At 40.6% G+C, this 27,500-nt stretch overlaps 1 protein-coding gene across 1 annotated transcript in view; it reads left to right on the plus strand.

Moving 5' to 3' along the window:
* The window catches only part of ATP13A3 (ATPase 13A3), a gene marked incomplete in the record, with an annotated part of 582,093 nt that overhangs the window by 553,869 nt on the left and 724 nt on the right, over positions 1 to 27,500 (plus strand). The window contains 2 exon segments of the mRNA XM_053710208.1: positions 25,927 to 26,016; positions 27,498 to 27,500. The exon segment at positions 27,498 to 27,500 is cut by the window's right edge and continues 724 nt beyond it. Of these exon segments, the coding sequence (XP_053566183.1) occupies positions 25,927 to 26,016; positions 27,498 to 27,500 (93 nt within the window).

Genomic DNA, 27,500 nt, shown 5'->3' on the forward strand with positions numbered 1-27,500 from the left:
TCAAAGAAGGAACGTTTGTTGCACAATTTGGATGTTGTTCGCGCTCTAAAATTCTATTTAGATGCTACTAAGGATTTTAGACAAACATCTTCCTTGTTTGTTGTTTATTCTGGTAAAAGGAGAGGTCAAAAAGCAACTTCTACCTCTCTCTCTTTTTGGATTAAAAGCATCTTCAGATTGGCTTACGAGACTGCCGGACGGCAGCCTCCCGAAAGAATCACAGCTCATTCCACTAGGGCTGTGGCTTCCACATGGGCCTTCAAGAACGAGGCTTCTGTTGATCAGATATGTAGGGCAGCGACTTGGTCTTCACTGCACACTTTTACCAAATTTTACAAGTTTGATACTTTTGCTTCTTCTGAGGCTATTTTTGGGAGAAAGGTTTTGCAAGCCGTGGTGCCTTCCATTTAGGTGACCTGATTTGCTCCCTCCCTTCATCCGTGTCCTAAAGCTTTGGTATTGGTTCCCACAAGTAAGGATGACGCCGTGGACCGGACACACCTATGTTGGAGAAAACAGAATTTATGTTTACCTGATAAATTACTTTCTCCAACGGTGTGTCCGGTCCACGGCCCGCCCTGGTTTTTTTAATCAGGTCTGATAATTTATTTTCTTTAACTACAGTCACCACGGTACCATATGGTTTCTCCTATGCAAATATTCCTCCTTAACGTCGGTCGAATGACTGGGGTAGGCGGAGCCTAGGAGGGATCATGTGACCAGCTTTGCTGGGCTCTTTGCCATTTCCTGTTGGGGAGGAGAATATCCCACAAGTAAGGATGACGCCGTGGACCGGACACACCGTTGGAGAAAGTAATTTATCAGGTAAACATAAATTCTGTTTTTTTATTATATTTCCATTACCAGAAATGTTTCTAGTAAAGGTTATTACTGTTTCAGTGTGGCTAGAGGATCAGGAATCAAACGCCATGCCTCCTCAGAGCTAGTGTTGTTGTGTATTACATCAGTGAAGTCTTCATTTCTGTAATAAAATCCACTGCTGACTCTGAGAAGTTGTGCTGTTTAAATGCTGGTGCATGGAGCACAGCATATGTGCGTATGCATCTGAAATACCGCAATAAGCTTTACTAAATGCATTTTTCTAATGGAAGTATATTGCCCATGCACATTTTAATTTTGTCAGTTATATCACTTTCAGTTTGCAATCAGATGTGAAAAAGCAGAGACTTTGTTAAATGGTAAATGAAGAGTATGCAGTGGTGCAATCTAGTGGTGCTTGCACGCAGCTTATAGGGTAAGCCAAGGTTATGTTTAGATACCCATAAAAATAACTAAGAAAACCAGGTATCCTTGGGAGTCTGTATCCTGGCATGATCCTGTTTTTACCCAAATCTCATTTCCAAAAAGTTTGTAAAGTTGACATGGCTCTGAGAACGAAGAAGTTATTAAAACAAATTCTTTAATGTAACCTGACCTTTTAATGTCAGAGCCAATGCTCTTCAGAATCATAGGAACCTGTATCTCTGTGCAGGAAACTGGCACTTTACTAGCAGATGAACTGGAGTAATTCTTCATTCAGTTAAAGAGTTTGGCTTTGCTTGATTTGATTGGTTACCAAGATGCATACCAAAAGCTTCTGTAATGTTATTGTGTAATGTAAGGTTTGGGTTTAGTAGCACTGTTTCACTTCTGAGAAACATTGTTTTAGCTATAGAAAGTTCTATATCCAAATGAACTATGCCTTCCAGCATTTTCTTACCAAAATATTAATTGGTAGCTGTAATTATGAATTTCTGCCTTAATGGATGAACAGCATGTGTGTGTGCTCTTCTGTGATTGCTTGTGGCTGGTATGGTGGCTGCTTACAATGTCATATTAGTTTGATTTTACTTTTGGGAACAGCTATGCAAATGAACTGTGATTTCTTGTGCCCACTAAGCTTTTGAAATACCTCATATAACTAGAGATCAGGACCAGTGCATTCCCGGCAGTACTTAGATATGACCAGGTTATTGCTATATCTGTGGAGATATGACACACACACACACACTGCAACCTTCTTAAAAACAACTGTCATTTAAAAAAAAAAGATTTTACTTACGTAAAGTATCACATTCAAGCTCAAGCTTTGTAGCTTCACCTTGATAAATGTGCAGGCTTCATCCTAGTGCATGCACCAGAGAAATGCTATTAACACCAATATCTCTAAAGCATAAAAATATGAATACATCATGTTTGCTTGTTGTCCATTAAAAATAAGCAAAATTATTATGATTTATTAAATGATTTATTAAAAGTATTTCTCCTGTTAAGTGTAGTCAGTCCACGGGTCATCCATTACTTATGGAATATATCTCTTCCTAACAGGAAACTGCAAGAGAATTACCCAGCAGAGCTGCTATATAGCTCCTCCCCTCACATATCATATTCAGTCATTCTCTTGCAGCCTAACTAAAAAGGAAGCTGAGAGAGATCTGTGGTTTTTTTTAACTTAGTTTATTTCTACAATCAAAAGTTTGTTATTTTAAATGGCACCGGAGTGTGCTGTTTATTCTCAGGCAGCATTAGAAGAAGAATCTGCCTGGGTTTTTTTCTATGGTCTTAGCAGACGTAACTAAGATCCACTGGCTGTTTCTCATCTGAGGAGTGAGGTAACTTCAGAGAAGGGGAATAGCATGCAGGGCTCCCCTGCAACAAATGAGGTATGTGCAGTAATTTATTTTCTGAGGAATGGAATTGACTGAGAAAATACTGCTGATACCATTGTAAAGTAAGTTCAGCCTTAAATTCAGTGATAGCAACTGGTATCAGGCTGATGTGTGTGTGTGTGTACACTGAATGTATTTTTCTAAGGAATGGAATTGACTCTGAAAATACTGTTAATACTGAAATAATGTATGAGCCTTAACTGCAGTAAAAACGACTGGTAGCAGGCTTATTAATAATAATACATAACTTTCAAATGTATGTTTAAAACGTTTACTGGCTTGTTAATCGTTTTTGTGAGGTACTTGGTGATAAAACTTATTAGGGCATGATTTTTACCACATGGCCATTTCTTTCATGTAATTAGCAAGAGTCCATGAGCTAGTGACGTATGGGATATACATTCCTACCAGGAGGGGCAAAGTTTCCCAAACCTCAAAATGCCTATAAATACACCCCTCACCACACCCACAATTCAGTTTTACAAACTTTGCCTCCTATGGAGGTGGTGAAGTAAGTTTGTGCTAGATTCTACGTTGATATGCGCTCCGCAGCAGGTTGGAGCCCGGTTTTCCTCTCAGCGTGCAGTGAATGTCAGAGGGATGTGAGGAGAGTATTGCCTATTTTGAATGCAGTGATCTCCTTCTACGGGGTCTATTTCATAGGTTCTCTGTTATCGGTCGTAGAGATTCATCTCTTACCTCCCTTTTCAGATCGACGATATACTCTTATTTATATACCATTACCTCTGCTGATTTTCGTTTCAGTACTGGTTTGGCTTTCTACAAACATGTAGATGAGTGTCCTGGGGTAAGTAAGTCTTATTTTCTGTGACACTCTAAGCTATGGTTGGGCACTTTGTTTATAAAGTTCTAAATATATGTATTCAAACATTTATTTGCCTTGACTCAGAATGTTCAACATTCCTTATTTTCAGACAGTCAGTTTCATATTTGGGATAATGCATTTGAATCATTTTTTCTTACCTTAAAAATTTGACTTTTTTTCCTGTGGGCTGTTAGGCTCTCGGGGGATGAAAATGCTTCATTTTATTGCGTCATTCTTGGCGCAGACTTTTTTGGCGCAAAATATCTTTTCTGTTTCCGGCGTCATACGTTTCGCCGGAAGTTGCGTCATTTTTGACGCCCTTTTGCGCCAAAAATGTCGGCGTTCCGGATGTGGCGTCATTTTTGGCGCCAAAAAGCATTTAGGCGCCAAATAATGTGGGCGTCTAATTTGGCGCTAAAAAATATGGGCGTCGCTTTTGTCTCCACATTATTTCAGTCTCACATTTTCTTTGCTTCTGGTTGCTAGAAGCTTGTTTATTGGCATTTTTTCCCATTCCTGAAACTGTCATTTAAGGAATTTGATCAATTTTGCTTTATATGTTGTTTTTTCTCGTACATATTGCAAGATGTCTCACGTTGCATCTGAGTCAGAAGATACTTCAGGAAAATCGCTGTCTAGTGCTGGAACTACCAAAGCTAAGTGTATCTGCTGTAAACTTTTGGTAGCTATTCCTCCAGCTGTTGTTTGTATTAATTGTCATGACAAACTTGTTAATGCAGATAATATTTCCTTTAGTAATGTACCATTGCCTGTTGCAGTTCCGTCAGCATCTAAGGTTCAGAATGTTCCTGATAACATAAGAGATTTTGTTTCTGAATCCATCAAGAAGGCTATGTCTGTTATTCCTCCTTCTAGTAAACATAAAAAATCTTTTAAAACTTCTCTTTCTACAGATGAATTTTTAAATGAACATCATCATTCTGATTCTGATGACTCTTCTGGTTCAGAGGATTCTGTCTCAGAGATTGATGCTGATAAATCTTCATATTTATTTAAAATGGAATTTATTCGTTCTTTACTTAAAGAAGTACTAATTGCTTTAGAAATTGAGGATTCTGGTCCTCTTGATACTAATTCTAAACGTTTAGATAAGGTCTTTAAATCTCCTGTGGTTATTCCAGAAGTTTTTCCTGTTCCTAATGCTATTTCTGAAGTAATTTCCAGAGAATGGGATAAATTGGGTAATTCATTTACTCCTTCTAAACGTTTTAAGCAATTATATCCTGTGCCGTCTGACAGATTAGAATTTTGGGACAAAATCCCTAGAGTTGATGGGGCTATTTCTACCCTTGCTAAACGTACTACTATTCCTACGTCAGATGGTACTTCGTTTAAGGATCCTTTAGATAGGAAAATTGAATCCTTTCTAAGAAAAGCTTATCTGTGTTCAGGTAATCTTCTTAGACCTGCTATATCATTGGCTGATGTTGCTGCAGCTTCAACTTTTTGGTTGGAAACTTTAGCGCAACAAGTAACAGATCATGATTCTCATAATATTATTATTCTTCTTCAACATGCTAATAATTTTATCTGTGATGCCATTTTTGATATTATCAGAGTTGATGTCAGATTTATGTCTCTAGCTATTTTAGCTAGAAGAGCTTTATGGCTTAAAACTTGGAATGCTGATATGGCTTCTAAATCAACTCTACTTTCCATTTCTTTCCAGGGTAACAAATTATTTGGTTCTCAGTTGGATTCTATTATCTCAACTGTTACTGGTGGGAAAGGAACTTTTTTACCACAGGATAAAAAATCTAAGGGTAAGAACAGGGCTAATAATCGTTTTCGTTCCTTTCGTTTCAACAAAGAACAAAAGCCTGATCCTTCATCCTCAGGAGCAGTTTCAGTTTGGAAACCATCTCCAGTCTGGAATAAATCCAAGCCTTCTAGAAAGGCAAAGCCAGCTTCTAAGTCCACATGAAGGTGCGGCCCTCATTCCAGCTCAGCTGGTAGGGGGCAGGTTACGTTTTTTCAAAGAAATTTGGATCAATTCTATTCACAATCTTTGGATTCAGAACATTGTTTCAGAAGGGTACAGAATTGGTTTCAAGATGAGACCTCCTGCAAAGAGATTTTTTCTTTCCCGTGTCCCAGTAAATCCAGTGAAAGCTCAAGCATTTCTGAATTGTGTTTCAGATCTAGAGTTGGCTGGAGTAATTATGCCAGTTCCAGTTCTGGAACAGGGGATGGGGTTTTAGTCAAATCTCTTCATTGTACCAAAGAAGGAGAATTCCTTCAGACCAGTTCTGGATCTAAAAATATTGAATCGTTATGTAAGGATACCAACGTTCAAAATGGTAACTGTAAGGACTATCTTGCCCTTTGTTCAGCAAGGGCATTATATGTCCACAATAGATTTACAGGATGCATATCTGCATATTCCGATTCATCCAGATCATTATCAGTTCCTGAGATTCTCTTTTCTGGACAAGCATTACCAGTTTGTGGCTCTGCCGTTTGGCCTAGCTACAGCTCCAAGAATTTTTACAAAGGTTCTCGGTGCCCTTCTGTCTGTAATCAGAGAACAGGGTATTGTGGTATTTCCTTATTTGGACGATATCTTGGTACTTGCTCAGTCTTTACATTTAGCAGAATCTCATACGAATCGACTTGTGTTGTTTCTTCAAGATCATGGTTGGAGGATCAATTCACCAAAAAGTTCATTGATTCCTCAGACAAGGGTAACCTTTCTGGGTTTCCATATAGATTCAGTGTCCATGACTCTGTCTTTAACAGACAAGAGACGTCTAAAATTGATCTCAGCTTGTCGAAACCTTCAGTCACAATCATTCCCTTCGGTAGCCTTATGCATGGAAATTCTAGGTCTTATGACTGCTGCATCGGACGCGATCCCCTTTGCTCGTTTTCACATGCGACCTCTTCAGCTCTGTATGCTGAATCAATGGTGCAAGGATTACACAAAGATATCTCAATTAATATCTTTAAAACCGATTGTACGACACTCTCTAATGTGGTGGACAGATCACCATCGTTTAATTCAGGGGGCTTCTTTTGTGCTTCCGACCTGGACTGTAATTTCAACAGATGCAAGTCTCACAGGTTGGGGAGCTGTGTGGGGATCTCTGACGGCACAAGGAGTTTGGGAATCTCAGGAGGTGAGATTACCGATCAATATTTTGGAACGCCGTGCAATTTTCAGAGCTCTTCAGTCTTGGCCTCTTCTGAAGAGAGAATCGTTCATTTGTTTTCAGACAGACAATGTCACAACTGTGGCATACATCAATCATCAAGGAGGGACTCACAGTCCTCTGGCTATGAAAGAAGTATCTCGAATTTTGGTTTGGGCGGAATCCAGCTCCTGTCTAATCTCTGCGGTTCATATCCCAGGTATAGACAATTGGGAAGCGGATTATCTCAGTCGCCAAACGTTGCATCCGGGCGAATGGTCTCTTCACCCAGAGGTATTTCTTCAGATTGTTCAAATGTGGGAGCTTCCAGAAATAGATCTGATGGCGTCTCATCTAAACAAGAAACTTCCCAGGTATCTGTCCAGATCCCGGGAACCTCAGGCGGAAGCAGTGGATGCATTATCACTTCCTTGGAAATATCATCCTGCCTATATCTTTCCGCCTCTAGTTCTTCTTCCAAGAGTAATCTCCAAGATTCTGAAGGAATGCTCGTTTGTTCTGCTGGTAGCTCCGGCATGGCCTCACAGGTTTTGGTATGCCTCTTGCCATCCGTGGATTCTTCCGCTAAGACCAGACCTTCTGTCGCAAGGTCCTTTTTTCCATCAGGATCTCAAATCCTTAAATTTAAAGGTATGGAGATTGAACGCTTGATTCTTGGTCAAAGAGGTTTCTCTGACTCTGTGATTAATACTAAGTTACAGGCTCGTAAATCTGTATCCAGAGAGATATATTATAGAGTCTGGAAGACTTATATTTCTCTTGTTAAGTGTATCCAGTCCACGGATCATCCATTACTTATGGGATATTAACTCCTCCCCAACAGGAAGTGCAAGAGGATTCACCCAGCAGAGCTGCTATATAGCTCCTCCCCTAACTGCCATTACCAGTCATTCTCTTGCACCCAACGAATAGATAGGATGTGTGAGAGGACTGTGGTGATTATACTTAGTTTCATACCTTCAATCAAAAGTTTGTTATTTTATAATAGCACCGGAGTGTGTTATTTCTTCTCTGGTAGAATTTGAAGAAGAATCTACCTGAGTTTTTCTATGATTTTAGCCGGAGTAGTTAAGATCATATTGCTGTTTCTCGGCCATCTGAGGAGAGGTAAACTTCAGATCAGGGGACAGCGGGCAGATTAATCTGCAAAGAGGTATGTAGCAGCTTATTATTTTCTGACAATGGAATTGATGAGAAAATTCTGCCATACCGATATAATGTAAACTCAGCCTTAAATGCAGTAGCAGCAACTGGTATCAGGCTGTCATGTATGTATATTTTACACTTCAGTATTCTGGGGAATGGCACTTCACTGGAATTATACTGTATGCATAAAACTTTAGCCTAATTTGCAGGGACTAGCAACAGGCTTTTTAATAACACTTAATTTATTTAATGTTAAACGTTTTTTGCTGGCATGTAAAATCGTTTAATTTTCTGAGGTACTGGGTGAAAAAATGTTTTGGGCACTATTTTTTTCCACTTGGCAGTCGTTTTATTTAATTTATGACAGTTTACTGATCTCTCTCACTGTTATGTGTGAGGGGGAGGGACCTTTTTTGGTGCTTTTGCTACGCATCAACAAATTCAGTCAGAAGTTTATTGTCTTCCCTGCATGATCCGGTTCATCTCTACAGAACTCAGGGGTCTTCAAAACTTGTTTTGAGGGAGGTAATCACTCACAGCAGAGCTGTGAGATTGTAGTTGACTGTGATAAAAAAAAAAAAAAACGTTTATTTCTGTATTATTTTTTTTTTTTCTGCTATCAGGGTTAGTTATCCTTTGCTAATGGGAGCAATCCTTTGCTAAAATTGTGTTTTTTACAAAGAATTGATGCTATAACTTTTCAGTTTATTAATTTTCAACTGTCATAACTTTTTCTGTGCTTCTTATAGGCACAGTACGTTTTCATATTATAGTAAATTACTTGAAAAGTATTTCCAAGTTGCTAGTTTATTTGCTAGTGTGTTAAACATGTCTGATTCAGAGGAAGATATCTGTGCTATATGTGCTAAAGCCAAAGTGGAGCCCAATAGAAATTTATGTACTAACTGTATTGATGCTACTTTAAATAAAAGTCAATCTGTACAAATTGAACATATTTCACCAAACAACGAGAGGAGAGTTATGCCGACTAACTCGCCTCACGTGTCAGTACCTGCATCTCCCGCTCGGGAGGTGCGTGATATTGTAGCGCCGAGTACATCTGGGCGGCCATTACAAATCACATTACAGGATATGGCTACTGTTATGACTGAAGTTTTGGCTAAATTACCAGAACTAAGAGGTAAGCGTGATCACTCTGGGGTGAGAACAGAGTGCGCTGATAATATTAGGGCCATGTCAGACACTGCGTCACAATTTGCAGAACATGAGGACGGAGAGCTTCATTCTGCGGGTGACGGTTCTGATCCAAACAAACTGGATTCAGATATTTCAAATTTTAAATTTAAGCTGGAAAACCTCCGTGTATTACTAGGGGAGGTGTTAGCGGCTCTGAATGATTGTAACACAGTTGCAATACCAGAGAAAATGTGTAGGTTGGATAAATATTTTGCGGTACCGGCGAGTACTGACGTTTTTCCTATACCTAAGAGACTTACTGAAATTGTTACTAAGGAGTGGGATAGACCCGGTGTGCCGTTCTCACCCCCTCCGATATTTAGAAAGATGTTTCCAATAGACGCCACCACACGGGACTTATGGCAAACGGTCCCTAAGGTGGAGGGAGCAGTTTCTACTTTAGCTAAGCGTACCACTATCCCGGTGGAGGATAGCTGTGCCTTTTCAGATCCAATGGATAAAAAGTTAGAGGGTTACCTTAAGAAAATGTTTGTTCAACAAGGTTTTATATTGCAACCTCTTGCATGCATTGCGCCTGTCACGGCTGCAGCAGCATTTTGGTTTGAGTCTCTGGAAGAGACACTTGAATCAGCTCCATTAGATGAGATTACACACAAGCTTAAAGCCCTTAAGTTAGCTAACTCATTTATTTCAGATGCCGTAGTACATTTAACTAAACTTACGGCTAAGAATTCCGGATTCGCCATTCAGGCACGCAGAGCACTGTGGCTAAAATCCTGGTCAGCTGACGTTACTTCTAAATCTAAATTGCTTAATATACCTTTCAAAGGGCAGACCTTATTCGGGCCCGGGTTGAAAGAAATTATCGCTGACATTACAGGAGGTAAAGGCCATGCCCTGCCTCAAGACAGAGCCAAACCTAAGGCTAGACAGTCTAATTTTCGTTCCTTTTGTAATTTCAAAGCAGGAGCAGCATCAACTTCCTCTGCACCAAAACAGGAAGGAGCTGTTGCTCGCTACAGACAAGGCTGGAGACCTAACCAGTCCTGGAACAAGGGCAAGCAGGCCAGGAAACCTGCTGCTGCCCCTAAGACAGCATGAATCGAGGGCCCCCGATCCGGGAACGGATCTAGTGGGGGGCAGACTTTCTCTCTTCGCCCAGGCTTGGGCAAGAGATGTCCAGGATCCCTGGGCGTTAGAGATCATATCTCAGGGATACCTTCTAGACTTCAAATTCTCTCCCCCAAGAGGGAGATTTCATCTGTCAAGGTTGTCAACAAACCAAATAAAGAAAGAGGCGTTTCTACGCTGCGTACAAGATCTTTTATTAATGGGAGTGATCCATCCGGTTCCGCGGTCGGAACAAGGACAAGGGTTTTACTCAAATCTGTTTGTGGTTCCCAAAAAAGAGGGAACTTTCAGGCCAATCTTGGATTTAAAGATCCTAAACAAATTCCTAAGAGTTCCATCGTTCAAAATGGAAACTATTCGGACAATTTTACCCATGATCCAAAAGGGTCAGTACATGACCACAGTGGATTTAAAGGATGCTTACCTTCACATACCGATTCACAAAGATCATTACCGGTATCTAAGGTTTGCCTTTCTAGACAGGCATTACCAGTTTGTAGCTCTTCCATTCGGATTGGCTACGGCTCCGAGAATCTTCACAAAGGTTCTGTGTGCTCTTCTGGCGGTACTAAGACCGCGAGGAATTGCGGTAGCTCCGTACCTAGACGACATTCTGATACAAGCTTCAAGCTTTCAAACTGCCAAGTCTCATACAGAGTTAGTACTGGCATTTCTAAGGTCGCATGGATGGAAGGTGAACGAAAAGAAGAGTTCTCTCTTTCCAAGAGTTCCCTTCTTGGGGACTCTTATAGATTCTGTAGAAATGAAGATTTACCTGACAGAAGACAGGTTAACAAAGCTTCAAAATGCATGCCGTGTCCTTCATTCCATTCAACACCCGTCAGTAGCTCAATGCATGGAGGTGATCGGCTTAATGGTAGCAGCAATGGACATAGTACCCTTTGCACGTTCACATCTCAGACCGCTGCAATTGTGCATGCTAAGTCAGTGGAATGGGGATTACTCAGACTTGTCCCCTACTCTGAATCTGGATCAAGAGACCAGAAATTCTCTTCTATGGTGGCTTTCTCGGCCACATCTGTCCAGGGGGATGCCATTCAGCAGGCCGGACTGGACAATTGTAACAACAGACGCCAGCCTACTAGGTTGGGGCGCTGTCTGGAATTCTCTGAAGGCTCAGGGACAATGGAATCAGGAGGAGAGTCTCCTACCAATAAACATTCTGGAATTGAGAGCAGTTCTCAATGCCCTTCTGGCTTGGCCCCAGTTAACAACTCGGGGGTTCATCAGGTTTCAGTCGGACAACATCACGACTGTAGCTTACATCAACCATCAGGGAGGGACAAGAAGCTCCCTAGCAATGATGGAAGTATCAAAGATAATTCGCTGGGCAGAGTCTCACTCTTGCCACCTGTCAGCAATCCACATCCCGGGAGTGGAGAACTGGGAGGCGGATTTCTTAAGTCGTCAGACTTTTCATCCGGGGGAGTGGGAACTTCATCCGGAGGTCTTTGCCCAAATACTTCGACGTTGGGGCAAACCAGAGATAGATCTCATGGCGTCTCGACAGAACGCCAAGCTTCCTCGTTACGGGTCCAGATCCAGGGATCCGGGAGCGGTTCTGATAGATGCTTTGACAGCACCTTGGACCTTCGGGATGGCTTATGTGTTTCCACCCTTCCCGATGCTTCCTCGATTGATTGCCAGAATCAAACAGGAGAGAGCATCAGTGATTCTAATAACGCCTGCATGGCCACGCAGGACTTGGTATGCAGATCTAGTGGACATGTCATCCTGTCCACCTTGGTCGCTACCTCTGAAACAGGACCTTCTGATCCAGGGTCCCTTCAAACATCAAAATCTAATTTCTCTGAAGCTGACTGCTTGGAAATTGAACGCTTGATTTTATCAAAACGTGGTTTTTCTGAGTCAGTTATTGATACCTTAATACAGGCTAGGAAGCCTGTTACCAGAAAGATTTACCATAAGATATGGCGCAAATACTTATATTGGTGCGAATCCAAGAGTTACTCATGGAGTAAGGTTAGGATTCCGAGGATATTGTCTTTTCTACAAGAAGGTTTAGAAAAGGGTTTATCCGCTAGTTCCTTAAAGGGACAGATTTCAGCTCTGTCCATTCTTTTACACAAACGTCTGTCAGAAGTTCCGGACGTTCAAGCTTTTTGTCAGGCTTTAGCTAGGATCAAGCCTGTGTTTAAAACTGTTGCTCCACCATGGAGTTTGAACTTAGTTCTTAATGTTTTACAGGGGGTTCCGTTTGAACCCCTTCATTCCATTGATATCAAGTTGTTATCTTGGAAAGTTCTGTTTTTAATGGCGATTTCCTCGGCTCGAAGAGTCTCTGAGTTATCTGCCTTACATTGTGATTCTCCTTATCTGATTTTTCATTCAGACAAGGTAGTTCTGCGTACTAAACCTGGGTTCCTACCTAAGGTGGTCACTAACAGGAATATCAATCAAGAGATTGTGGTTACATCTTTGTGTCCTAATCCTTCTTCGAAAAAGGAACGTCTGCTACACAATCTAGATGTAGTCCGTGCCCTGAAATTTTATCTACAGGCAACTAAGGATTTTCGACAAACGTCTTCCCTGTTTGTCGTTTATTCTGGTCAGAGGAGAGGTCAAAAAGCTTCGGCTACCTCTCTCTCCTTTTGGCTTCGTAGCATAATACGGTTAGCCTATGAGACTGCTGGACAGCAGCCTCCTGAAAGAATTACAGCACATTCTACTAGAGCTGTGGCTTCCACTTGGGCCTTTAAGAATGAGGCTTCTGTTGAACAGATTTGCAAGGCTGCAACTTGGTCTTCTCTTCATACTTTTTCCAAATTTTACAAATTTGACACTTTTGCTTCTTCGGAGGCTGTTTTTGGGAGAAAGGTTCTTCAGGCAGTGGTTCCTTCCGTATAAAGAGCCTGCCTGTCCCTCCCGTCATCCGTGTACTTTAGCTTTGGTATTGGTATCCCATAAGTAATGGATGATCCGTGGACTGGATACACTTAACAAGAGAAAACATAATTTATGCTTACCTGATAAATTTATTTCTCTTGTAGTGTATCCAGTCCACGGCCCGCCCTGTCACTTTAAGGCAGGTAATTTTTCCATTAAACTACAGTCACCACTGTACCCTATGGTTTTCCTTTCTCTGCATGTTTTCGGTCGAATGACTGGTAATGGCAGTTAGGGGAGGAGCTATATAGCAGCTCTGCTGGGTGAATCCTCTTGCACTTCCTGTTGGGGAGGAGTTAATATCCCATAAGTAATGGATGATCCGTGGACTGGATACACTACAAGAGAAATAAATTTATCAGGTAAGCATAAATTATGTTTTCTTGGTGTCTTTCTCATCATTTTTCTTGGCATTCTTTTAGAATTCCGAGAATTTTACAGTTTCTTCAGGATGGTTTAGATAAAGGTTTATCCGCAAGTTCTTTGAAAGGACAAATCTCTGCTCTTTCTCTTCTTTTTCACAGAAAGATTGCTAATCTTCCTGATATTCATTGTTTTGTACAAGCTTTGGTTCGTATAAAACCTGTCATTAAGTCAATTTCTCCTCCTTGGAGTTTGAATTTGGTTCTGGGGGCTCTTCATGCTCCTCCGTTTGAACCTATGCATTCATTGGACATTAAATTACTTTCTTGGAAAGTTTTGTTCCTTTTGGCGATCTCTTCTGCCAGAAGAGTCTCTGAATTATCTGCTCTGTCTTGTGAGTCTCCTTTTCTGATTTTTCATCAGGATAAGGCGGTGTTGCGAACTTCTTTTGAATTTTTACCTAAAGTTGTGAATTCCAACAACATTAGTAGAGAAATTGTGGTTCCTTCATTATGTCCTAATCCTAAGAATTCTAAGGAGAAATCGTTGCATTCTTTGGATGTTGTTAGAGCTTTGAAATACAGTGAGGCCCCGGTTTACGCACGACTCGGTATACGAAATTTCGGTTTACGAAATCGAAATTTGAAGAAAAATTGACTCGGTTTACGAATTTTTTTCGCAATACGAAACAAAATGCCGGTTTGCCCCCCTCGGTTTACGAATATTTTTCGCAATACGAAACCAGTGGCCCCTGTGCCCCCTGCATACTCAAGTATGATTGAATTAATGAAGTTTGGGTACCAGTGTGGAGGTGTTGGAGAGGTTTTGGAGCCATTTTGCAGCAAGTTGTTGAGCCTTTTGGAGTCATTTGCAGCAAGTTGTTAAGCCTTTTGGAGCCATTTGCAGCAAGTTGTGGAGCCTTTTGGAGACATTGGAGCCATTTGCAGCAAGTTGTTAAGCCTTTTGGAGCCTTTTGGAGCATTTTTTGGACACTTTAATTGAATTTTTTCGGACCTCCGGAACGCATTAATTGATTTTCAATGCATTCCTATGGGAAAACGTGTTTCGGTTTACGAATTTTTCGCAATACGAAACGACCCGGAGAACGAATTAAATTCGTAAACCGAGGCCTCACTGTATTATGTTGAAGCTACTAAGTCTTTCCGAAAGACTTCTAGTCTATTTGTTATCTTTTCCGGTTCTAGAAAAGGCCAGAAAGCTTCTGCCATTTCTTTGGCATCTTGGTTGAAATCTTTAATTCATCATGCCTATGTTGAGTCGGGTAAAACTCCGCCTCAAAGGATTACAGCTCATTCTACTAGGTCAGTTTCTACTTCCTGGGCGTTTAGGAATGAAGCTTCGATTGATCAGATTTGCAAAGCAGCAACTTGGTCCTCTTTGCATACATTTACTAAATTCTACCATTTTGATGTATTTTCTTCTTCTGAAGCAGTTTTTGGTAGAAAAGTACTTCAGGCAGCGGTTTCAGTTTGAATCTTCTGTTTATGTTTTTCATTAAACTTTATTTTGGGTGTGGATTATTTTCAGCAGGAATTGGCTGTCTTTATTTTATCCCTCCCTCTCTAGTGACTCTTGCGTGGAAAGATCCACATCTTGGTTAATCATTATCCCATACGTCACTAGCTCATGGACTCTTGCTAATTACATGAAAGAAAACATAATTTATGTAAGAACTTACCTGATAAATTAATTTCTTTCATATTAGCAAGAGTCCATGAGGCCCGCCCTTTTTTGTGGTGGTTATGATTTTTTTGTATAAAGCACAATTATTCCAATTCCTTATTTTATATGCTTTCGCACTTTTTTCTTATCACCCCACTTCTTGGCTATTCGTTAAACTGAATTGTGGGTGTGGTGAGGGGTGTATTTATAGGCATTTTGAGGTTTGGGAAACTTTGCCCCTCCTGGTAGGAATGTATATCCCATACGTCACTAGCTCATGGACTCTTGCTAATATGAAAGAAATGAATTTATCAGCTAAGTTCTTACATAAATTATGTTTTTTGTTTTCTGCATAGAAACAGTTTCTGAGCTTCCCCACTGTTGTAATATGAGTGGGAGGGGCCTATTTTAGCGCTTTTTTGTGCAGTAAAAATTCAGTCACAATCTGTCTACTTCATCCTCCATGATCCAGATCGTCTCTAGAGAGCTCAGGGGTCTTCAAAATCCATTTTGAGGGAGGTAATCAGGCACAGCAGTCCTGTGACAGTGTATTTGACTGTGAGAAAAACGTTTATTATATAATTGTTATCCGTTTTTGGGTACTAAGGGGTTAATCATCCATTTGCTGGTGGGTGCAATCCTTTGCTAACTTAATACATTTACTGTGAAAATTTGGTTGCTATAACTATTTTGGTCATTGTTATTTCAACTGTGTCAGTTTTTCTGTGCTTCTTAAAGGCACAGTAACGTTTTTTATATTGCTTGTAAATTAATTTTGAAAAGTATTTCCAAGTTTGCTAGTCTCATTGCTAGTTTGTTTAAACATGTCTGACTCAGATGAATCTCTTTGTTCACTATGTTTAAAGGCCAATGTGGAGCCCAATAGAAATTTGTGTACTAATTGCATTGATGCTACTTTAAATAAAAGTCAATCTTTTCATGTAAAGAAATTATCACCAGACGACGAGGGGGAAGTTATGCCGACTAACTCTCCTCACGTGTCAGTACCTTGGCCTCCCGCTCAGGAGGTGCGTGATTTTGTGGCGCCAAGTACATCAGGGAGGCCCTTACAAATCACTTTGCAAGACATGGCTACTGTTATGACAGAAGTATTATCTAAGTTGCCAGAATTAAGAGCAAGCGCGATAGCTCTGGGTTAAGGATAGAGCGCGCGGATGAGATGAGAGCCATGTCAGATACTGCGTCACAGTTTGCAGAACGTGAGGACGGAGAGCTTCATTCTGTGGGTGACGGATCTGATCCAGGGAGACTGGATTCAGAGATTTCCAATTTTAAATTTAAGCTAGAGAACCTCCGCACATTGCTAGGGGAGGTATTAGCGGCTCTGAATGATTGTAACACGGTTGCAATTCCAGAGAAATTATGTAGGTTGGATAGATACTATGCGGTACCGGTGTGTACTGACGTATTTCCTATACCAAAAAGGCTTACAGAGATTATTAGCAAGGAGTGGGATAGACCGGGTGTGCCTTTTACCCCTCCTCCCATATTTAGGAAAATGTTTCCTATTGACGCCACCACACGAGACTTATGGCAGACGGTCCCTAAGGTGGAGGGAGCAGTTTCTACTTTAGCTAAGCGTACCACTATCCCGGTGGAGGATAGTTGTGCCTTTTCAGATCCAATGGATAAAAAATTAGAGGGTTACCTTAAGAAAATGTTTGTTCAACAAGGTTTTATTTTACAGCCCCTCGCATGCATTGCGCCTGTCACTGCTGCGGCAGCATTCTGGTTTGAGTCTCTGGAAGAGGCCATTCGCTCAGCTCCATTGGATGAAATAATCAACAAGCTTAAAACACTTAAGCTAGCTAACGCATTTGTTTCTGATGCCGTTGTGCATTTAACCAAACTTACGGCTAAGAACTCCGGATTCGCCATCCAAGCGCGCAGAGCGCTATGGCTTAAATCCTGGTCAGCTGACGTGACTTCTAAATCTAAATTGCTTAATATTTCTTTCAAAGGGCAGACCTTATTCGGGCCCGGCTTGAAAGAAATTATTGCTGACATTACGGGAGGTAAGGGCCATGCTCTACCTCAGGACAGGGCCAAATCAAAGACCAAACAGTCTAATTTTCGTGCCTTTCGTAACTTCAAGGCAGGAGCAGCATCAACTTCCTCCGCTCCAAAACAGGAAGGAGCTGTTGCTCGTTACAGGCAGGGCTGGAAAGTTAACCAGTCCTGGAACAGGGGCAAGCAGGCCAAGAAACCTGCTGCTGCCCCCAAAACAGCATGAAGAGAGGGCCCCCTATCCGGAAACGGATCTAGTGGGGGGCAGACTTTCTCTCTTCGCCCAGGCTTGGGCAAGAGATGTCCAGGATCCCTGGGCGTTGGAGATCATATCTCAGGGATATCTCCTGGACTTCAAAACTTCTCCTCCACGGGGGAGATTTCATCTTTCAAGGTTATCAGCAAACCAAATAAAGAAAGAGGCGTTTCTACGCTGTGTACAAGACCTCTTACTAATGGGGGTAATCCACCCAGTTCTGCGGACGGAACACGGGCAGGGATTCTATTCAAACCTATTTGTGGTTCCCAAGAAAGAGGGAACCTTCAGGCCAATCTTGGACTTAAAAATCCTAAACAAATTTCTAAGAGTTCCATCATTCAAAATGGAAACTATTCGAACCATCCTTCCCATGATCCAAGAGGGTCAGTACATGACCACAGTGGACCTAAAGGATGCCTACCTTCACATACCGATTCACAAGGATCATTACCGGTATCTGAGATTTGCCTTCCTAGACAGGCATTACCAGTTTGTAGCTCTTCCCTTCGGATTAGCTACGGCTCCAAGAATCTTTACAAAAATTCTAGGATCACTTCTGGCGGTACTAAGACCGCGAGGCATAGCGGTGACTCCGTACCTAGACGACATTCTGATACAAGCGTCAAGTTTTCAAACTGCCAAGTCTCATACAGAGATAGTTCTGGCATTTCTGAGGTCGCATGGGTGGAAGGTGAACGTGGAAAAGAGTTCTCTATTACCACTTACAAGAGTTCCCTTTCTAGGGACTCTTATAGATTCTGTAGAGATGAAAATTTACCTGACAGAGGCCAGGTTATTAAAACTTCTAAATGCTTGCCGTGTCCTTCACTCCATTCCACACCCGTCAGTAGCTCAGTGCATGGAAGTAATCGGCTTAATGGTAGCGGCAATGGACATAGTACCATTTGCGCGCCTGCATCTCAGACCGCTGCAATTGTGCATGCTAAGTCAGTGGAACGGGGATTACTCAGATTTGTCCCCCCTAATAAATCTGGATCAAGAGACCAGAGATTCTCTTCTATGGTGGCTTTCTCGGCCACATCTGTCCAAGGGGATGACCTTTCGCAGGCCAGATTGGACGATTGTAACAACAGACGCCAGCCTTCTAGGCTGGGGAGCAGTCTGGAATTCCCTGAAAGCTCAGGGATTATGGACTCAGGGGGAGAAACTCCTCCCAATAAATATTCTGGAGTTAAGAGCAATATTCAATGCTCTCCTAGCTTGGCCTCAGTTAGCAACTCTGAGGTTCATCAGATTTCAGTCGGACAACATCACGACTGTGGCTTACATCAACCATCAAGGGGGAACCAGAAGTTCCCTAGCGATGTTGGAAGTCTCAAAGATAATTCCCTGGGCAGAGTCTCACTCTTGCCACCTGTCAGCGATCTACATCCCAGGCGTGGAGAACTGGGAGGCGGATTTTCTAAGTCGCCAGACTTTTCATCCGGGGGAGTGGGAGCTTCATCCGGAGGTCTTTGCTCAACTGATTCGTCATTGGGGCAAACCAGATCTGGATCTCATGGCGTCTCGTCAGAACGCCAAGCTTCCTTGTTACGGATCCAGGTCCAGGGACCCGGGAGCGGTGCTGATAGATGCTCTAACAGCCCCTTGGGTCTTCAACATGGCTTATGTGTTTCCACCATTCCCGATGCTTCCTCGTTTGATTGCCAAGATCAAACAGGAGAGAGCTTCGGTGATTCTGATAGCACCTGCGTGGCCACGCAGGACCTGGTATGTAGACCTAGTGGACATGTCGTCCTGTCCACCGTGGTCTCTGCCTCTGAGACAGGACCTTCTAATTCAGGGTCCTTTCAAACATCCAAATCTAATTTCTCTGAGGCTGACTGCATGGAGATTGAACGCTTGATTCTATCAAAGCGTGGCTTCTCGGAGTCGGTTATTGATACCTTAATACAGGCTAGGAAGCCTGTTACCAGAAAAATTTACCATAAGATATGGCGTAAATATTTACATTGGTGCGAATCCAAGAGTTACTCATGGAGTAAGGTTAGGATTCCTAGGATATTGTCCTTTCTACAAGAGGGTTTAGAAAAGGGCTTATCTGCTAGTTCGTTAAAGGGACAGATTTCTGCTCTGTCTATTCTTCTACACAAACGTCTGGCTGAAGTTCCAGACGTTCAGGCTTTCTGTCAGGCTTTAACTAGGATTAAGCCTGTGTTTAAGTCTGTTGCTCCGCCGTGGAGCTTAAACTTAGTTCTTAATGTTCTTCAAGGCGTTCCATTTGAACCCCTTCATTCCATTGATATCAAGCTGTTATCTTGGAAAGTTCTGTTTTTGATGGCTATTTCCTCGGCTCGAAGAGTCTCTGAGTTATCTGCCTTACATTGTGATTCTCCTTATCTGATTTTTCATTCAGACAAGGTAGTCCTGCGTACTAAACCTGGGTTCTTACCTAAGGTAGTTACTAACAGGAATATCAATCAAGAGATTGTTATTCCATCTCTGTGTCCTAACCCTTCTTCAAAGAAGGAACGACTTTTGCATAATCTGGACGTAGTCCGTGCCCTGAAATTCTATTTGCAGGCAACTAAAGATTTTTGTCAAACTTCTTCCCTGTTTGTCGTTTACTCTGGACAGAGGAGAGGTCAAAAGGCTTCAGCTACCTCTCTCTTTTTGGCTTCGTAGCATAATACACTTAGCCTATGAGACTGCTGGACAGCAGCCTCCTGAAAGGATTACAGCTCATTCTACTAGAGCTGTGGCTTCCACCTGGGCCTTTAAAAATGAGGCCTCTGTTGAACAGATTTGCAAGGCTGCGACTTGGTCTTCGCTTCACACTTTTTAAAAATTTTACAAATTTGACACTTTTGCTTCCTCGGAGGCTATTTTTGGGAGAAAGGTACTTCAGGCAGTGGTTCCTTCTGTTTAATGTTCCTGCCTTGTCCCTCCCTTCATCCGTGTACTTTAGCTTTGGTATTGGTATTCCATAAGTAATGGATGACCCGTGGACTGACTACACTTAACAGGAGAAAACATAATTTATGCTTACCTGATAAATTCCTTTCTCCTGTAGTGTAGTCAGTCCACGGCCCGCCCTGTTTTTACGGCAGGTCTAAATTTTAATTAAACTCCAGTCACCACTGTACCCTATGGTTCCTCCTTTCTCGTCTGCTTTGGTCGAATGACTGAATATGATATGTGAGGGGAGGAGCTATATAGCAGCTCTGCTGGGTAATTCTCTTGCAGTTTCCTGTTAGGAAGAGATATATTCCATAAGTAATGGATGACCCGTGGACTGACTACACTACAGGAGAAAGGAATTTATCAGGTAAGCATAAATTATGTTTTCTGCCTTAAAGATAGGCATTGCAAATGTATTTTTTGCCTTCATGTGCACATCTTCTTTGGATAGCTACTTGTAGACCTAACTGTGCTTTTAAAAGACATAGGGCTAGATTACGAATGGAGTGTGATATTACTTTTGCAAGCGTGACATTTGCGCTCCATTCAGTAATACTGGCACATGCAAATGTGCGTTGCTATTACAAATAGAGTGCAATGCAAACAAGACCTCGCATTCGCATTGCATGGAAACTTTGCGCTCACAAGAGCGTGCTTCCATAGGCTCCAACGGGAGCCTTGCTCTGATACCGATAGACACGTCACAGAACCTAAAACAGCAAAGGGGGTAAGTCACTCAGCGTTGGGCAGTAAAGTTTAAATGTATATGGATATATACATATTTATGTGATTATATGTGTATATAAGCATACAGTTTTAACACAGTCCCCATAGACCACAATGTAAAGGCACTTTTCAGTACCCTTTTTTCTTTCTAACACCCCACATATGTTCACTTAAACCCCTTATAACTGCTTTGTGCCGTTATTTAATATAATTTAAAAAAAAATACTCATATTTATTTTTTCAAAGAAACACTACACTTTATTTTGGGATCAATTGGGGACATTTATTTCAGCAATTCAGAGGTCTGACCTCTGGTTAATGAAGTCAAGCGCAAAGTGGTACCGCAAGCTAGCGGTAGCATTAACCAGCCACGCATAATGGCTGGTTATTTAACGTTTATGGGCACACGTTAAATTAACACTCGTAATCTAGCCCATAATCAGATATATGACCTGGCTGCTAAATTTGAAGACTGACAGCTACAATTTTGCCTGCTGTCCTCTTTTGATGCGTGCAAGGTGATAGTATTCAGTGGCTGTGGATTGGAATCTAGACCAAGATAGGATTTTTTTTTCTTTCCTAAAATATGGTGAGTCAAGTCGGAATATCACTCCTGGCCAGCAGGAGGAGGCAAAGAGCACTACAGCAAAGCTGCTATATATGTCACTTCCCTTACCCATAATCCCCAGTCATTCTCTTTGCCTGCGGTGCAAGGAGGAGGTGAAGTTTTGGTGTCTGATCTACAATCAAGATTTTTTTTATTTTAAAGCAGAGTAAGTTTGCTTTGATCTTTCTAAAGGGTCTAGCCTTAGCCCATGTCATGTGGGGTACAATCCTCACTGCGTTTTCCCAAAATATTTTGCTGCCCTATTTAGATAGCCTGAGTAAGTTTACTCAGTCTTTCTGTATTTTCACAGGTCAATGTGAGGGATGGCATCCTCTTAAACCAGGTGAGCTGTCCTTCTGCCAGACAGATAAATATCAAGGTAAGTGCCAGTTTTATTTTTCTATATAACAGGGAAATATTTGGCACTTATTCAGCTGAAGCGCTGCAGAGGGACGTTTTTTATTATTCCTGTCAGGGTGCATGTTTTTATGGCAGTTTTTGCAGGCACTGTTAGTGTGAGGAGTTATTTATTTTATTGATGGCTCATTGAAGATCTGTTTTTAGTAACGGATTATGTACTTTTTTGGGGGGTTTTATTGTTTGTTTTAAGCCTGTTTTTCAAGAAAGTTGTTTTTAAAAAAAAAAAAAAAAAGGCTTTTCTTTCATGTAATTGGCAAGAGTTCATGAGCTAGTGACATATGGGATATACAATCCTACCAGGAGGGGCAAAGTTTCCCAAACCTCAAAATGCCTATAAATACACCCCTCACCACACCCACAATTCAGTTTTACAAACTTTGCCTCCTATGGAGGTGGTGAAGTAAGTTTGTGCTAAGATTTCTACGTTGATATGCGCTTCTCAGCATTTTGAAGCCCGATTCCTCTCAGAGTACAGTGAATGTCAGAGGGATGTGAAGAGAGTATCACCTATTAAATGCAATGGTTTTCCTCACGGGGGATCTATTTCATAGGTTCTCTGTTATCGGTCGTAGAGATTCATCTCCTACCTCCCTTTTCAGATCGACGATATACTCTCATATTCCATTACCTCTACTGATAACCGTTTCAGTACTGGTTTGGCTATCTGCTATATGTGGATGGGTGTCTTTTGGTAAGTATGTTTTCATTACTTAAGACACTCTCAGCTATGGTTTGGCACTTTATGCAATTATATAAAGATAAATATAAGGTAATAGCTCCGGCACGGCCTCGCAGGATCTGGTATGCAGATCTAGTGGAATTGTAATCTCTACCTCCATGCAGAATCCCTCTGAGGAAGGACCCTCTACGTCAGGGTCCTTTTCTTCATCCAAATCTCATTTCTCTGAAGCTGGCTGCTTGGAGATTGAACGCTTGATTATATCTAAGCGTGGGTTTTCAGAGTCGGTCATTGAGACGATGATTCAGGCTCATAAGTCTGTGACAAGAAAGATTTACTATAAGATATGGCTTTTATATCTGTATTGGTGTGAATCCAGAGGCTACTCTTGGAGTAGAGTCAGGATTCCTAGGATTTTGTCTTTTCTCCACAAGGGTCTGGAGAAAAGTTTGTCAGCTAGTACTCTGAAAGGTCAGATTTCTGCATTGTCTATTTTGTTGCATAAGCGTTTCGCAGATGTGCCAGACGTGCAATCTTTTTGTCAGGCCTGTTATTCCTCCCTGGAGTCTTAACCTTGTTCTTAGTGTTTTACAGCGGGCTCCGTTTGAACCTGTGCATTCCTTAGATATCAAGATGTTATCTTGGATGGTTTTGTTTCTTGTTGCTATCTCTTCTGCTCTGAGAGTTTCGGAACTCTCGGCTCTGCCATTTGATTCTCTTTATCTTATTTTTCATTCTGATAAGGTGGTTTTACGTACTAAATAAGGTTTCCTACTTAAGGTTGTCTCAAACAAGAATATTGATCAGGAGATTGTGGCTCGTTTTTTGTGTTCTAATCCTTCTTCTCCTAAGGAGCGTTTGTTGCACAACCTAGATGTTTACGTGCATTGAAGTTCTATCTTCAGGCGACTAAGGACTTTCGTCAGTCTTCTGCTTTGTTTGTTTTTCTGGGAAGCGCAAGGGTCAGAAAGCTACGGCTACTTCTCTTTCGCTAAGGAGTATTATTCGTTTGGCCTGTGAGACTGCTGGACAGCAACCTCCTGAGAGAATCACTGCTCATTCCACAAGGTCTGTTTCTTCTTCCTGGGCATTTAAAAATGAAGCTTCTGTGGAACAGATTTGTAAGGCTGCAACTTGGTCCTCTTTGCATACTTTTTCAAAGTTTTATAAATTTGATACTTTTCCCTCAACTGAGGCTTCTTTTGGAAGAAGGATTCTTCAAGTGGTGGTGCCTTCTGTTTAGGTCTACCTGTGTTGTCCCTCCCTTATCATCTGTGTCCTCTAGCTTGGGTTTTGATTCCCACTAGTAATTGATGATTCCGTGGACTCACCACATAATTTATGCTTACCTGATAAATTTATTTATTTCCCGATATGGTGAGTCCACGGCCCACCCTTTATTTAAAGGGACAGTCTAGTCAAAAGTAAACTTTCATTATTCAGATAGGACTTGTAATTTTAATCAACTTTCCAAGTTACTTTATCCTCAAATTTGCTTTTTTCTCTTGGTATTCTTAGATTAAACTAAACATAGGTAGGCTCATATGCTAGTTTCTAAGCACTTGAGGGCTGCCTCTTATCACATGCTTTTTAAATTCCTTTTCAGCACAAAGAGACTGAAAGTACACGTGGGCCATATAGATAACACTGTGTTCAGACACAGAACGTTATTTAAGATTTAGCACAACACAATGCTAAATGCAAGTCAATAGATAATAAACAGTCACAGTCATGTGATGAGGGGGCTGGAAGAAGGTTCTTAGATACAAGGTAATCACAGAGGTAAAAAGTGTATTAATATAACAGTGTTGGTTATGCAAAACCGGGAAATGGGTAATAAAAGGATTATCTATCTTTTAAAACAATAACAATTCTATTGTAGACTGTCCCTTTAAGACAGTTATTTTTTTCTAAAACCTCAGGCACCTCTACACTTTTGTGTTATCTTTTTCCATTTTTTCTTTGGCCGAATGACTGGGTAAGGGAAGTGACATATATAGCAGCTTTGCTGTAGTGCTATTTGCTGCCTCCTGCTGGTCAGGAGTGATATTCCCACTAGTAATTGATGATTCCGTGGACTCACCATATTTCCGGAAAGAAAGAAATTTATCAGGTAAGCATAAATTATGTTTTTTCTTCTTTGGTAGGCGTTAAAGGGACAGTATACACCATATTTCATATAACTGCATGTAATAAACACTACTATAAAGAAGAATATGCACAGATACTGATCTACAAAATCCAGTATAAAACCTTTTAAAAACATACTTAGAAACACCAAGTTTAGCAGTGTTGATGAGGTTTGGCTGGGACATCCAGTGAAAGGGGCTGGGTAAAGAAAAATAACTCCCCACGTCCCCCTTTACCTGCATATGAAAAGACAGATAACATAAACAGGAGCCTGCAGGAGTCTTTAAATGTGTGTATACATCTGACACTGTGGGGCTTGGTTAGGAATCTGAAAGTCAGCACAATGTTCTTAACAAATAAGCAAAACTATACATTTTTATAAAAACACTTCCAGATGGGCTTTATAAATGGATCATCAACAAAACATTTATGCAAAGAAAAATCTAGTGTACAGTGTCCCTTTAAGCACATTGTAATTTTTTTGTGTTTATTAATTCTGCTTTAAATCCTTTTCATTTGAAGGTTGTCTGAAACATCAATAATTCCAAAGCAAGTCTGCAAAATCTGACATATATAAATCTTTAATTTAAAAAGTCATATAAGTGAAGTTTTAATAAGTGTCTGTTTTTTTGTGTTTACTTTAATCAGATATATTATCTCCCTTCTCTATGTAATCAAACTCTTAAATATTACTATGCTTACTGACGATTTGAATTTTGGCATTTTGCTATTGATTTACAATTATTTATTTTATTTTGAGTAGCTGGGCAAGATACAAACATTCCTAAAATTTGAATACAGCAAAACTGAGATTGAGAGCTATTGTTTAATATTTCCAGTTTGGCTGAAAAAACTTTTTTTTGTATTTTAGTTGCTCACCTTTTCGGTAACTCAAATCTTCAAGTAAGCATATTCCAACTGAAAAGGATTTCCTGTGTATTGTTTTTAAATGATAGCACTGTGATTTGACTTCTACAATCTGTAATATTTATCAGTTTTAGAGATTGCCATAATTTGCATGTCTCTAATGATCAACTGGCTCTTTTAATTCTTCCCACCCACCCACAATCTCTCACAGAATGTCGTCCTTGATATGATACTATGGAAGCTTGTGTTCAACCGAGACAAGCAAGGAGAGTCACACCACATGGTCACCCATCCCCCACAGGTTGGATTTTCACTGTTCATGTGCATTAAGTAGCTTGTGCCCTGGGATCCCCTACCAGGCTTTGTCATTTGCTGTGTCATCTGTTGTGTGTGCATAGTCTTGATAACTAGTGGCATGCTTTGTATGAATATTTGCATTCCCTGCAAGTGCGTCACAGTGACAACTAAAGCTACTAATAGATCTTGTACTTGGTGTAAGTATGCTGTATTTATACACATGGGTGGAGGCAACAAAAGAAAGAAAAACAAAATAACCTGAAATCATTTAAATGTATATCAATGTGGAAAAATATGTGTGTGGGGGGGGGAGAGACACACTCAGCAACAAAAATGTATCCTGATATTTTAATCTAGTTACTATGAACGACCTGCATTGTAATGTAAAGCTATTATACTCACCATATAAAATGTGTTACAAAATTCAGAGTGCTCTGTACACCGAGATATTTTTGGCTAAGCAATATTTACCCAGGCAGCAATTACTGACTTAATCACCAGAGCTATTTCTTTTAGTAATTGATTTAGTATTTTTGTGAAATGGCAAAAGAATAGGAAATATTATCTTAAGATATCAACTCATTTTCTGTACTGACTGCTTGATAGTTTGAGAGGCCAGGAATACACTTATACATTAACTATTGGCTGCAACTGTGCTACACAATATGCTACAGTCTTCTCTGGCAACTAACGTTGTTATAGAGACAAAGAAAATTATATTTTAGAAGACACAGGGCAGTCACAGGTATCTAATAAATATACTTCATATGGATGTGCAAAGAAAACTGCTTTTTCCTTTGTTAATGGTATAATTAACTTAAACATGTTTAATAAAATTGTCTTGACTAAGCCTTCCTGCACATAGGAATTTTATCTATGGTCCCTATTTTAGGAAATAATGTCACTGGCATTATAAATATGTTTTAAGTTGACATATGGCAGAAATGAAAGTTTAAAATAGCTAAGTACCAGAAAATGCTTTTTGAATTAATAGAATTAGATCAGGTGAAAATGGCTGCTAGCTAATAGTCTATGTCTGATCACACTTGTTTATGATCTTCTGAAGGGGTTTCCTTCCTGATGATATCTACAGACTTCACTAAATGCTTGTGTAAATGTGCAAGGCATAAATAGTAGTTTTAGAATTTACTCGATCATAAAGCTATGTACAACAACTTGGACAAACCAGAGGCTCAAGAGGCTTTCAAAAAGTAAAATATTTATTTTATTCATATACCAGAAGTATTGAATGCTAAAGTCTAAGGTTGTTTCATCTTCGTCTAGATGTGTATGGATGACCACATCTGGAGATGCTATTAGCTAGTAAGCATATTGTTTCCATTAATGGAACACACTGTAATATTTATGTATCAAGGAATATTTAATCTGAATTATTGTGTCACCATATTTCATGGTTTTATTTAGAATATTTGACTATTGAATTTGAAAAAGTTAATGTGAAATTATCTTTGTTTCCCTCCACAGATG

The sequence above is a fragment of the Bombina bombina genome, chromosome 4 (genome assembly GCF_027579735.1).
Source record: "Bombina bombina isolate aBomBom1 chromosome 4, aBomBom1.pri, whole genome shotgun sequence".
Taxonomy (NCBI): Eukaryota; Metazoa; Chordata; class Amphibia; order Anura; family Bombinatoridae; genus Bombina; species Bombina bombina.